At 40.7% G+C, this 12,221-nt stretch overlaps 1 protein-coding gene across 1 annotated transcript; it reads left to right on the forward strand.

Annotated features, from left to right (window-relative positions):
• Positions 1-428: 428 nt before the first annotated feature.
• LOC125821722 (uncharacterized) lies at positions 429-9,470 on the forward strand. The gene is made up of 2 exons (XM_049501106.1): positions 429-674; positions 9,318-9,470. The coding sequence occupies exons 1-2, from the start codon at positions 429-431 to the stop codon at positions 9,468-9,470; spliced, it is 399 nt and encodes a 132-aa protein (XP_049357063.1).
• The last annotated feature ends 2,751 nt before the right edge of the window (positions 9,471-12,221 follow it).

Here is a 12,221-nt window from a genome sequence, read left to right on the forward strand (position 1 = left end):
AGTGTTATAAATGTCAAGTGAATGGAGATTTGATTCGTGTCCCGCCCCATGAACTCAATGCTATGAGTTCACCTTGACCATTTGTAGCTTGGGGCATGGATGTCATTGATCTGATAGAGCCAGCCGCCTCTAACGGACACAGATTCATTTTGGTTGCCATTGACTACTTCATCAAATGGGTAGAAGCAGCTTCGTATAAGTCAGTGACCAAGAAAGTTGTAGTTGATTTTGTTCGCAATAATTTGATATGTAGGTTTGGAGTGCCAGAATCCATCATCACCGATAATGGAGCGAATCTCAATAGTCATTTGATGAGAGAAATATGTGAACAATTCAAGATTACTCACCGGAACTCAACTGCCTACCGTCCCCAAATGAATGGAGCTATATAAGCCGCCAACAAGAACATAAAGAAGATTTTGAGGAAAATGATTGATAATCGCAGAGGTTGGCACAAGACGATGCCATATGCTTTGTTAGGTTACAGAACGACTGCCAGGACATCAATCAGAGCTACTCCATATTTGCTAGTATACGGAACAGAGGCAGTTATACCTGTACAAGTTGAAATACTTTCATTGAGAATCATCCCAGAAGCTGAATTGAGTGATGCTGAGTGGGTTCGCAAGCGGATTGATCAGTTAACATTGATTGATGAGAACAAAATGATTGCTGTTTGTAACACCCCGTATCCGAAAATAGAGATTTCAGATTTCTGGTGTTACATGTGGCACTCACGGACACCATCCACGGATCGTAAATGGAATCATGATCCATGGTTCATGACAGAAAACTTCCCCAGAACTCAGTTAGAAAATTTTGCTAAGTCCCGACTCACGGACAGACCCACGGTCCGTATATCAGACCACGGTCCGTATATCAGACCATGGTCCGTGGCTGTGTCCGTGGATCAAGACTTCCCTTACCTAGCCTCTGACACAAACTACGGTCGACCAGCATGGACCGTCATTCGATCCATGGTCCGTAGGTCTGACCGTAGATGAGGGTCAGCAGCCAGTTAGTAGAAAAATATTAATGGGTCAACTTCAGATGGTCATAACTCTTACAAAAAAAATGAATTATGTGTCCCATGACCAATGGTTAGATAGATAATTGAATTATATTTCCAACGTTACCGAGTTTGCTAAATTCCGACCTCCGAGTAAAAAGTTATGCCCGTTTTAGTGAAGCCCTGCCGGGCAGACTCGACCTACGGACCCAATCGATGGACCGTCGATTGATTGACGGACCGTAGGTCCATTCCATCAGTCACTCCGACAACAGCTAATCCAGGGGTCTTTTGGTCTTTTCCTATTTCATTTAACCCCTAAGATACGTCGTTTAAACCCTAAATCATGAGGGTTTAATCAGTTTAAGCCTACAAACATAACTAGAATTTATCCAAGTCAATTCATTAATCAAAATCTAAGAAAATTAGAATCAAGAGAGGAGAAAAAGGTCAAGAACCCTAGTTCAAGAACGCAGCAAGGTTCCATCAGTTCCAGCCCCGAAATCGAAAGATTTCTCCATGGAATTCGTCACCAGGTATGTGGGATTTCACTAGTGGGTTCCTTTCGCCCATTAGGTCCCTAGAATTCAGTCAGATTCTTGATTCCATGATTATGAACAGACCTAGGGTTTCTAGAATTACAGCAGATCATCATGAATTAGTTATTTAAATGTTCCAAATCAGATTATCATGTTATTGCTCAGTTTATCGCATAAATTTCAGAACCCTAGCGATGTATTTCTTTAGTTCTTGAATTACACATGCTAGGTCAGATATTTCAGTATTCAGTTTTACATGCCTTAGTTTATGAATGAATCATTATCAGATTTATTGTTGCATTCTCAGTTTGCATGTTCAATTCAAGCTATCCAGTAGTTACAGAAATTCAGTCATAACCAGTTAACTACTTAATTCATTGGGAGTAGCATAATACCGAGTTGGACTAGGTTTTCAGCGTACCTATATAGTCCCAGAACTACAAGCAACGTAGGTGTAAGTCCCCTCTGTGGGCAACATCAGTTTAGTGATCACGCCAGCATGGCTCTATACCTTTGGCAGGGTATATTGGGTCCTCTCGATGGGGCGTATACATCGGACTCCACATTTAGCTCATGTGGTTTTATGTCGGTTATTAGTAGCTCCCACAGTTCAGTCAGACTCTTTTGCATTGCCCATATTTTAGTACAGTCATTATTCAGTCTCTGTATGTTATAAATTTGGTCATTGCATCAGTTAGCTCAATATTCAGTCTCTGTATGTTATAAATTTGGTCATTGCATCAGTTAGCTCAATATTCAGTATTTCAGTATCTATATCATGTTAAGATGATTTCATTGCTTTATTGCTTTGTTAAGTTATATGTTATTTCAGCTTTACTCTATCCTGCATGCTCAGTACCTCTCAAATACTGACGCACACGTGCGCTACATCTTCTCGTGATGTTGGTTTAGGTTCTCAGCATCCAGATCACGCTTAGATCGGTTCCCGATCTCCAGTTCAACAACATCAGTGGTGAGTCCTGATTCTTCGAGGACTAGTGACATGTTTATCCTTACTGCTTTTAGTCTTTAGTTTCAGTTTTGCTAGATCTAGTTGGGGCATGTCCCAACATTTCTAGTCAGTTTAGAGGCTTAATTCAGACATAGTTAGATTCAGCTTAGTATTTTGAGTTTGATATCTCTTTTGTATTAAACTCTCAGATTTGATATATCTCAGTTATAGTATATGTGTATTTCCCATCTTTTCAGATTTATTTATGATTTAGCTTCCTTATCAGTTTATTATCTTTAGTATGCTCATGATCATGCTAGTAGGGTTAGCTTGGGATCACTTGTGATCCTAGGTCCCGTGTCCGCGTCTCGGGGGTAGTTCGGGGCGTGACAAACTTGGTATCAGAGCATTAGGTTTAAGTGTCCTAGGATGTCTGAAAAGCCGCACTAAGTAGAGTCCTTTTCATTAGTGTGAAGTGCACCACATCTAATGAGAGGGAGGCTATGAAATGTTTTAAAAAAACTACACTTTCTTGATATTCTTATCATGAGTTAGTATGACCTCTTTTCTAATTGATCGTTATGTGCTTAAGATCATTCCTTCTCATAGAGCTTAGGCAAGGAATGCTAATGCACACAATGCTAACACAGTTCCTCTAGTCCCAGATCAGGAAGTTTTGAATGTAGAGTTTCGAAATGCCAATTCAGCTTTTGGCTCAGGTATGACAACGAGAACAATCAGCAAGTTCCAGTTCCTACTAATAGAAATGGTGGATCAATGGCAGCTAGAGTTTGAGATTTTTATAAGGATGAATCCGCTTGAGTTTTAGGGTCACAAGTTGGTGAAGACCCACGAAACTTCATTGATGAGGTCAAGAAGATCTTTGGAGTGATGCAAATGACTAGTAATGGTAGGGTTGAGTTGGCATCCTACCAGCTTAAGGATGTGGCTCACGTATGGTTCACTTAGTGGAAAGATTCAGGGGCTACTTTGCCTCTTGTAACTCCTTACATAGCAGTCCAATTGAGTGTTAGTCCAGAAACTCTCTCAGAACCCTTCTCAATCTCTACTCCAGTCGGTGACCCAGTTATAGCTAGATGGGTATACAAAAATTGCCTTGTCACAGTCTCTCAGAAAGTCACCTCAGCAGATCTTGTAGAGTTAGAAATGGTAGACTTTGATTCATTCTAGGCATGGATTGGTTACATTCATGTTATGCCTCAGTTGATTGTAGAACTAGGATTGTTCGTTTTCAGTTTCCAGACGAACCAATCTTAGAATGGAAGGGTAGTAGCTTAGCGCCTATGGGTCGATTCATTTCTTACCTTAAGGCCAAAAAGATGATCTCTAAGGGTTATCTCTATCATCTAGTTCGGGTTAAGGATTCTAGTTCTGAATCCCCAACTCTTGAGTCAGTTCCTATAGTCAGTGAGTTTCCAGAAGTGTTCCCAGAAGATCTTTCTGGAGTTCCTCCAGAAAGGGAAATAGACTTTGGAATTGATCTCCTTCCAGATACCCAGCCTATCTCTATCCCTCCTTACAGAATGGCTCCAGCTGAGCTTAAGGAATTTAAAGAGCAGTTGAAAGACCTTCTAGATAAGAGCTTCATCAGACCCAGTATTTCGCCATGGGGTGCACCAGTGTTGTTCGTGAAGAAGAAAGATGGTTCTCTCAGAATGTGTATTGACTATAGGCAGTTGAACAAAGTCACAATCAAGAATAAGTATCATATCCCCAGGATTGATGAGTTGTTTGACCAACTTCAGGGTGCTAGTCATTTCTCAAAGATAGACCTCAGATCAGGTTATCATTAGGAGCTTAGAGTCAAAGATAGTGACATTCCGAAGACAGCCTTCAAAACTCGGTATGGTCATTACGAATTTATAGTTATGTCATTTGGACTAACCAATGCTCTTGCAGCTTTCATGGATTTGATGAACAGAGTGTTCAAGCAGTACTTGGACTTGTTCGTTATCATCTTTATTGATGATATCCTCATTTATTCTAGGAATGAGGAGGAACATGCAAGTCATTTGAGAGTTGTTTTACAAACTCTCAAAGATCGCCAGTTATTTGCAAAAATTAACAAGTGTTAGTTTTGATTACAATCAGTTGCCTTCCTTGGGCATATTGTGTATAGTGAAGGAATTTGAGTAGATTCCCAGAAGATAGAAGCAGTGAAACAATGGCCCAGACCTACCTCTGCTATAGATATCAGAAGTTTCTTGGGTCTAGCAGGCAATTACATACGGTTTGTGGAAAGATTTTCATCCATAGCCTCTCCATTGACTAAGTTAACTCAAAAAAAGGTTAAGTTCCAATGGTCAGATGATTGTGAGAAAAGCTTTGCAGAACTGAAAACTAGGTTGACTACAACTCCTGTCTTGACTCTACCAGAGGGTTCAGATGGTTATGTGATCTATTGTGATGCATCCAGGGTCGGCCTAGGTTGTGTGTTGATGCAACAAGGTAAGGTTATAGCTTATGCTTCAAGACAATTTAAGGTACATGAGAAGAATTATCCAACTCATGACCTCGAGCTTGCAGCAGTGGTGTTTGCACTCAAGATTTGGAGACACTACTTGTATGGTGTTCATGTAGATGTGTTCACAGACCATAAGAGCCTTCAGTATGTATTCACCCAGAAAGAGTTGAATCTTCGCCAGAGAAGGTGGCTTGAGTTCCTCAAAGATTATGATATGAGTGTGCATTACCATCCGAGTAAGGCGAATGTAGTAGCAGATGCTCTTAGCAGATTATCCATGGGTAGTGTATCACATGTTGAGGAACAAAGGAGAGAGCTAGCAAAGGATGTTCACAGACTTGCTCGCCTAGGAGTTCGTCTTATGAGCATATCAGATGGTGGTGTAACGGTTCAGAATGGGGCAGAATCTTCTTTGGTAGTAGAGGTTAAGGAAATGCAAGATAGTGATCCAATCTTGCTTGAACTTAAGGGTGCAGTCCACAATCAGAGAGTGGAGGTTTTCTCCCAAGGGGGAGATGGTGTACTTCGCTATCAAGGTAGATTGTGTGTTCTTGATGTGGGTGAATTGAGACAGCATATTCTCGCAGAAGCCCACAATTCCAGATATTCTATTCATCCAGGCACCACTAAGATGTACCGTGATCTACGGGAAGTCTATTGGTGGAATGGTATGAAAAAAGATATAGCAGACTTTGTGGCTAAGTGCCCCAATTGCCAGCAAGTAAAGGTAGAACATCAGAAACCAGGAGGTATGACTCAAGAGATTGACATTCCTACTTGGAAGTGGGAAGTGATCAACATGGACTTCATCACAAGTTTACCTCGTACTCGCAGACAACATGATTTCATTTGGGTGATTGTTGATAGGGTTACTAAGTCTTCTCGCTTTTTGGCGGTCAAGACTACAGATTTGGCAGAGGATTACGCCAAGCTTTACATTAATGAGATTGTGAGGTTGCATGGAGTTCCTTTGTCTATCATCTCAGATAGAGGTCCTCAGTTTACATCTCATTTCTGGAAGTCATTTCAGAAAGTTCTTGGTACTCAGGTTAATCTTAGCACAACATTTCATCCACAGACGGATGGTCAAGCAGAGCGTACCATTCAGACCTTAGAGGACATGTTGAGAGCTTGTGTGATCGACTTAAAGGGTAGTTGGGATGATCACCTTCCTCTAATAGAGTTCGCCTACAACAATGGCTACCATTCCAGCATTCAAATGGCCCCTTATGAGGCATTGTATGGGTGTAGATGTAGATCTCCAGTTGGTTGGTTTGAAGTAGGTGAAGCAGCCTTGATAGGACCAGATTCGGTCCTTGATGCTATGGAGAAAGTGCAACTCATTAGAGATAGACTTAAGACTGCTCAGAGTCGCCAGAAGTCTTATGCAGATGTGAGAAGAAGGGAACTAGAGTTCCAAGTTGATGATTGGGTTTTCCTGAAAGTGTCACCTATGAAGGGAGTGATGAGTTTGGGAACAAAGGAAAGCTCAGTCCCAGATATGTAGGCCCTTACCGGATATTGAAAAGGATTGGTAAAGTGGCTTATGAGTTAGAGTTGCCAACAGATTTAGCAGCAGTGCATCCAGTCTTTCACATTTCCCTTTTGAAGAAATGTGTGGGTGATCCAGCATCCATAGTACCATTAGAGAGTGTGGCCGTGGAAGATAGCCTTTCATATGAGGATGTACCAGTTGAGATTCTCGATCGTCAGGTTAGAAGGTTGAGGAATAAAGAAGTCGCTTCAGTCAATGTTTTGTGGAGGAGTCAGTCCGTAAAGGGAGCTACTTGGGAAGAAGAAGCAGCCATGAAGTCCAAGTATCCTCACCTCTTTCCTTCCGATTCCATTCCAGCTTGAGGTAATAGTTCCTCTTCAGTTTTTCAGTCATTCATGCAAAAATTCAGTCTTAGAATCATGTTCCTTCAGTTTGTACTTGCATTTTCAGCGTATTTGCATGTTCTTGGAACTCAATTCAGTTAGAAATTCAGTTCTCAGTGTTTTGTGGTAGGGATTGCAGTCCTCTCCATCTATTTCATCTAGATTAGTCTTCATTCGAGGACGAATAGTCCCAAGGGGGAGATAATGTAACACCCCGTATCCGAAAATAGAGATTTCAGATTTCTGGTGTTACAGGCGGCACTCACGGACACCATCCACGGACCATAGATGGACTCACGGTCCGTCCTGCAGGTCCGTGGTTCGTGACAGAAAACTTCCCCAGAATTCAATCAGAAAATTTGGCTAAGTCCCGACTCACGGATAGACCCACGGTCCGTAGATCAGACCATGGTCCGTGGTCTATGTCCGTGGATCGAGACTTCCCTTACCCAGCCTCTGACACAAAGTACGGTCGACCAGCATGGACCGTCATTCGAGCCACGGTCCGTAGGTCTGACCGTAGATGAGGGTCAGCAGCCAGTTAGCTGAAAAATATTGATGGGTCAACTTCATGGTCATAACTCTTAGCACAAAATGAATTATGTGTCTCATGACCTATGGTTAGATAGATAATTGAATTATATTTCCAACTCCACCGAGTTTGCTAAATTTTGACCTCTGAGTAAAAATGTATGCCCGTTTTAGTGAAGCCCTGTCGGGCAGACTCGACCTACGGACCGTCGATTGATTGACGGACCATAGGTCCATTCCGTCAGTCACTCCGATAGCAGTTAATTCAGGGGTCTTTTGGTCTTTTCCTAACCCCTAAGATACGTTGTTTAAACCCTAAATCATGAGGTTTTAATCAGTTTAAGCCTACAAACATAACTAGAACTTATCCAAGTCAATTCTTTAATCAAAATCTAAGAAAATTAGAATCAAGAGAGGAGAAAATGGTCAAGAACCCTAGTTCAAGAATGCAGCAAGGTTCCATCAGTTCCAGCCCTGAAATCGAAAGAATTCTCCGTGGAATTCGTCACCAGGTATGTGGGATTTCACTAGTGGGTTCCTTTCGCCCATTAGATCCATAGAATTCAGTCAGATTCTTGATTCCATGATTATGAATAGACCTAGGGTTTCTAGAATTACAGCAGATCATCATGAATTAGTTATTTAAATGTTCCAAATCAGATTATCATGTTATTGCTCAGTTTATCGCATGAATTTCAGAACCCTAGCTATGTATTTCTTTAGTTCTTGAATTACACATGCTAGGTCAGATATTTCAGTATTCAGTTTTACATGCCTCAGTTTATGAATGCATCATTATCAGATTAATTGTTGCATTCTCAGTTTGAATGTTCAGTTCGAGCTATCTAGTATTTACAGAAATTCAGTCATAACCAGTTAACTACTTAATTCATTGGGAGTAGTATAATATCGAGTTGGACTAGGATTTCAGCGTACCCATATAGTCCTAGAATTACGAGCCACGTAGGTGTAAGTCCCCTCTGTGGGCAACATCAGTTTAGTGATCACGCCAGCATGGCTCTATACCTCTGGCAGGGTATATTGGGTCCTCTCGATGGGGCGTATACATCGGACTCCACATTTAGCTCATGTGGTTTTATATCGGTTATTAGTAGCTCCCACAGTTCAGTCAGACTCTTTTGCATTGACCATATTTCAGTACAGTCAGTATTCAGTTTCAGCATGTTATAAATTTGGTCATTGCATCAGTTAGCCCAGTAATCAGTATTTCAGTATCTATATCATGTTTAGATGATTTCATTGCTTTATTGCTTTGTTCTGTTATATGTTATTTCAGCTTTACTCTATCCTACATGCTCAGTACCTCTCAAGTAACGACGCACACGTGCGCTATATCTTCTCGTGATGTAGGTTCAGGTTCTCAGCATCCAGATCACGCTTAGATCGGTTCCCGATCTCCAGTTCAGCAACATCAGTGGTGAGTCCTCATTCTTCGAGGACTAGTGACATGTTTATCCTTACTGCTTTTAGTCTTTAGTTTCAGTTTTGCTAGATCTAGTTGGGGCATGTCCCAACATTTTTAGTCAGTTTAGATGCTTAATTCAGACAGTTAGATTTAGCTTAGTATTTTGAGTTTGATATCTCTTTTGTATTAAACTGTCAGATTTGATATATCTCAGTTATAGTATATGGGTATTCCCTATCTTTTCAGATTTATTTATTATTTAGCTTCCGCATCAGTTTATTATCTTTAGTATGCTCATGATCATGCCAGCAACGTTAGTTTGGGATCACTTGTGATCCTAGGTCCCGTGTCCGCGTCTTGGGGGTAGCTCGGGGCGTGACACTGTTTGTCATGGACAACTGTATCGACAGAAAATGATTCGTGCTTTCCACAAGAAAGTAAGAGTCAGGATATTTGAAATTGGCCATCTGGTCCTTAAACGCATTTTCCCTCATCAGGATGACTACAAAGGGAAATTTGCACCAAATTGGCAAGGGGCCTACATGGTTCGCAAAGTGTTATCTGGAGGTGCCTTGATTCTGTTGGAGATGGATGGCACTGAATGGCCGAAACCAATCAACTCAGATGCTGTCAAGAGATACTATGTGTGAAGTTTCAGTTTGGACTTTTCTTGTCATTTCCTTGCAATCATTCTATTCGCTTGTAATCGCGTGGTTTAAATCTTATTCCTCTTGTAATGAACTACGTTCGACTTGAATTCTCAAGAATGAGATACGTAGGCAATCTATGTCGGCCTTGGTTGGTTTCTTTATAAATTTCCTACTTTTGTTAATCCTCGAGAGGGGGAACTACATTTGACCTGTTTCCTTCCTCAACAGGATACCTAGGCGCCACAAGGGTTCGGTTATATCTCCCGTAAGATTTCTATTTTCCTTACAATAGAAAGTGGGACAAAATTTTTGAGAGGGACTCAAAAATTCTTAAGAAGAAGATTTCTCCAACAAAATCGAGACTGAAGTTACTTTAAAATTTGCAACTGGGACATAATTTTTGAGAGGATCTCAAAAATTCTGTGATTTACTCACCAATAGTTCGAGATAAGCCAAGATAGTCAACTGGGACAGAAATTTTGAGGATGGCCTCAAAATTTCAATAAGGATTATCGGCAGTTTAGAACAACTTTGAATACTTTCCAGCAAGTGATCAGATAGACCTCGTGACATCAACTTTAAAGACGTTCATTAAGCTCAATGTGACATGACACTTGGCAGCGACCTTTTCCAAATATTCCTTTTTGAAAATCTATTTTTCTTAAAAACTTTTATTTCGTGTCTAAATTATTTTGCGTAAATATGTTTTGTCTTACCTATCAAGAAGCGGGAGATCAGAAAAATCAATCGGAGATAGTCAGACAAGGTGCAGACAACTGAAGAGATCGACACAGATCAGTTCATTTTTAAAACTAACAATTTTTCTGTGGATGCAGGTCTATAAGTTTGCCTCAAGATCAACGTATTTCTCCATTCAATGAATATGGAGAAGTCAAAAGGGCGAGGAACTCCCCAAAATTGACAATTTTTCTATGGATGCACGAAATATCTTAGGCTTCTTATGCCAAAGAGTTGGGAATATGAGTAACATTATTTTATTCAAATTCTCAGCAGAGTAAGGTTCATAATGAACATTGCAACTATGTTCGGAGATGGAACAAACGAAAACCACGAAGAGAGCGATATTTTAATTTCCAGCAACTAAAGATACCTGGAGGACGTTTATCTGCATCATATTATCAGACACGATAATATTACAACTCGGAGAGTCATTTATGTCGTATTGTCGAATGAGATGATACCATTCTTTGAGGGTCATTTTTATTGTATTGTCAATTGAGACGATACCGCCACCCAGAAGATACCCAGAAGATCACATATTTGTTCGGTGAATCATTATCTTCGTTCGGTATCAGGGATGGCATCATCATCAGAAGAAGAAAACATGCATAGCAAGAGAAGAAGTCATGCATCGCGGGAAAGAAATTCATGCATTGCAAGAGAAGATTCATGCATTGCGGAAAGAGATTCATGCATCAGAAAAGATGATCATGCATCGCGAGAGAAGATTCATGCATTGCAAGAGAAGACTCATGCATTGCGGGAAGAGATTCATGCATTGCAAGAGAAGATTCATGCATCGTGGAAAGATATTCATGCATCGCAAAAGAAGATTCATGCATTGCAAAAGAGATTCATGCATAGGAAGAGAAAGAAGTAATGCATCACAGAGAAGTCATGCATAGCAAGAGAAGGAAGTCATGCATAGCAAGAGCAAGAAGAAGAATCCATGCATAGCAAGAGAAAGAGTCATGCATCACAAGAAAATGAGGCCATACATCGTGAGAAAGAGAAGTCATGCATCGCGGGAAAGAGATTCATGCATTGCAAGCAAAAGAATTCATGCACCGCAGGAGGAAGAAGTCATGTGTTGCAAGAGAAAGGAGATCATACATTGCAACAGAAAGAAGTCATGCACATCAAGAGAAAGAAATCATGCATTGCAAGAGAAGTCATGCATCACGGGAAAGAGATTCATACATAGCAAGAGAAAGATTTACGCATAGCAGGAGAAAAGTCATGCACAGCAAGAGAAAAGTTATGCATCACAACAGAAATATTTACCCATCACAAGAAGATCAACATCGACTGCATGATTTTTCTTTGCAACAATGACATCAAGAGAACCGTCAACATATTACATCAACTTATTCTATTGCTTTGACATCAAAGGAAGAGTACGTGGAAGATTATATTGCAAATATGAGACAGAAACTTTATTTGTTTTACGTCAAACCCGATGGAGTTGACGTCAAATGTTCAAGGAGAACAATTAAGTGTCAACACAGTAAAAGACACTATCTCTCCATTTGAATTGCATTTTATGCTAATGAGTTTTATCTCACTCTCTGTCGAGGGCATCCGATAGGATGAATTTTCAAATCAAAACCACAGGTGCGGACGACATCAATTAGGATGCAACACAAACGTGGAACTTTTTCTTAGAAGCGAACTGGGACATAGTCCAAAGAGGAGTGCCAAACTCTTCGGACGTGAGCAGAGCAATTTCCACCACAATCAAACCACACCCCTGTTAAAAGGCATGTGGGTTTTTCTTTGGGTTTGTTGGTTTCAGTTTCGCATCCAGAAATTTTGGTCTCTACTGGAAGCAGCTTTCCAATCTGAATGACAATGCACCAAGAGCTTTGGAAATTATGTCCGCGCAAGTTCTTAATTATGGGTGTGAAGCGCGCCACATTTATGGCTAAGAGGTTGCAAGCCTCCTTTTCATACTCGACCGACTTTGTCGCTCTTCCAGAACTGAAGGTGATCTAGCATAATAGATTTCCT

The sequence above is a fragment of the Solanum verrucosum genome, unplaced genomic scaffold (assembly GCF_900185275.1).
Source record: "Solanum verrucosum unplaced genomic scaffold, falcon-dt-bn FXZP01000210.1, whole genome shotgun sequence".
Classification (NCBI taxonomy): Eukaryota; Viridiplantae; Streptophyta; class Magnoliopsida; order Solanales; family Solanaceae; genus Solanum; species Solanum verrucosum.

Excerpts from the sequence above, each read along its gene's own strand:
- LOC125821722 (XM_049501106.1), top strand. The coding sequence starts at position 429 with ATGATTGATAATCGCAGAGGTTGGCACAAGACGATGCCATATGCTTTG. Across the intron at positions 675-9,317 it reads ATGAGAACAAAATGATTGCT|GATGACTACAAAGGGAAATT; the intron begins GTTTGTAACACC and ends TTCCCTCATCAG.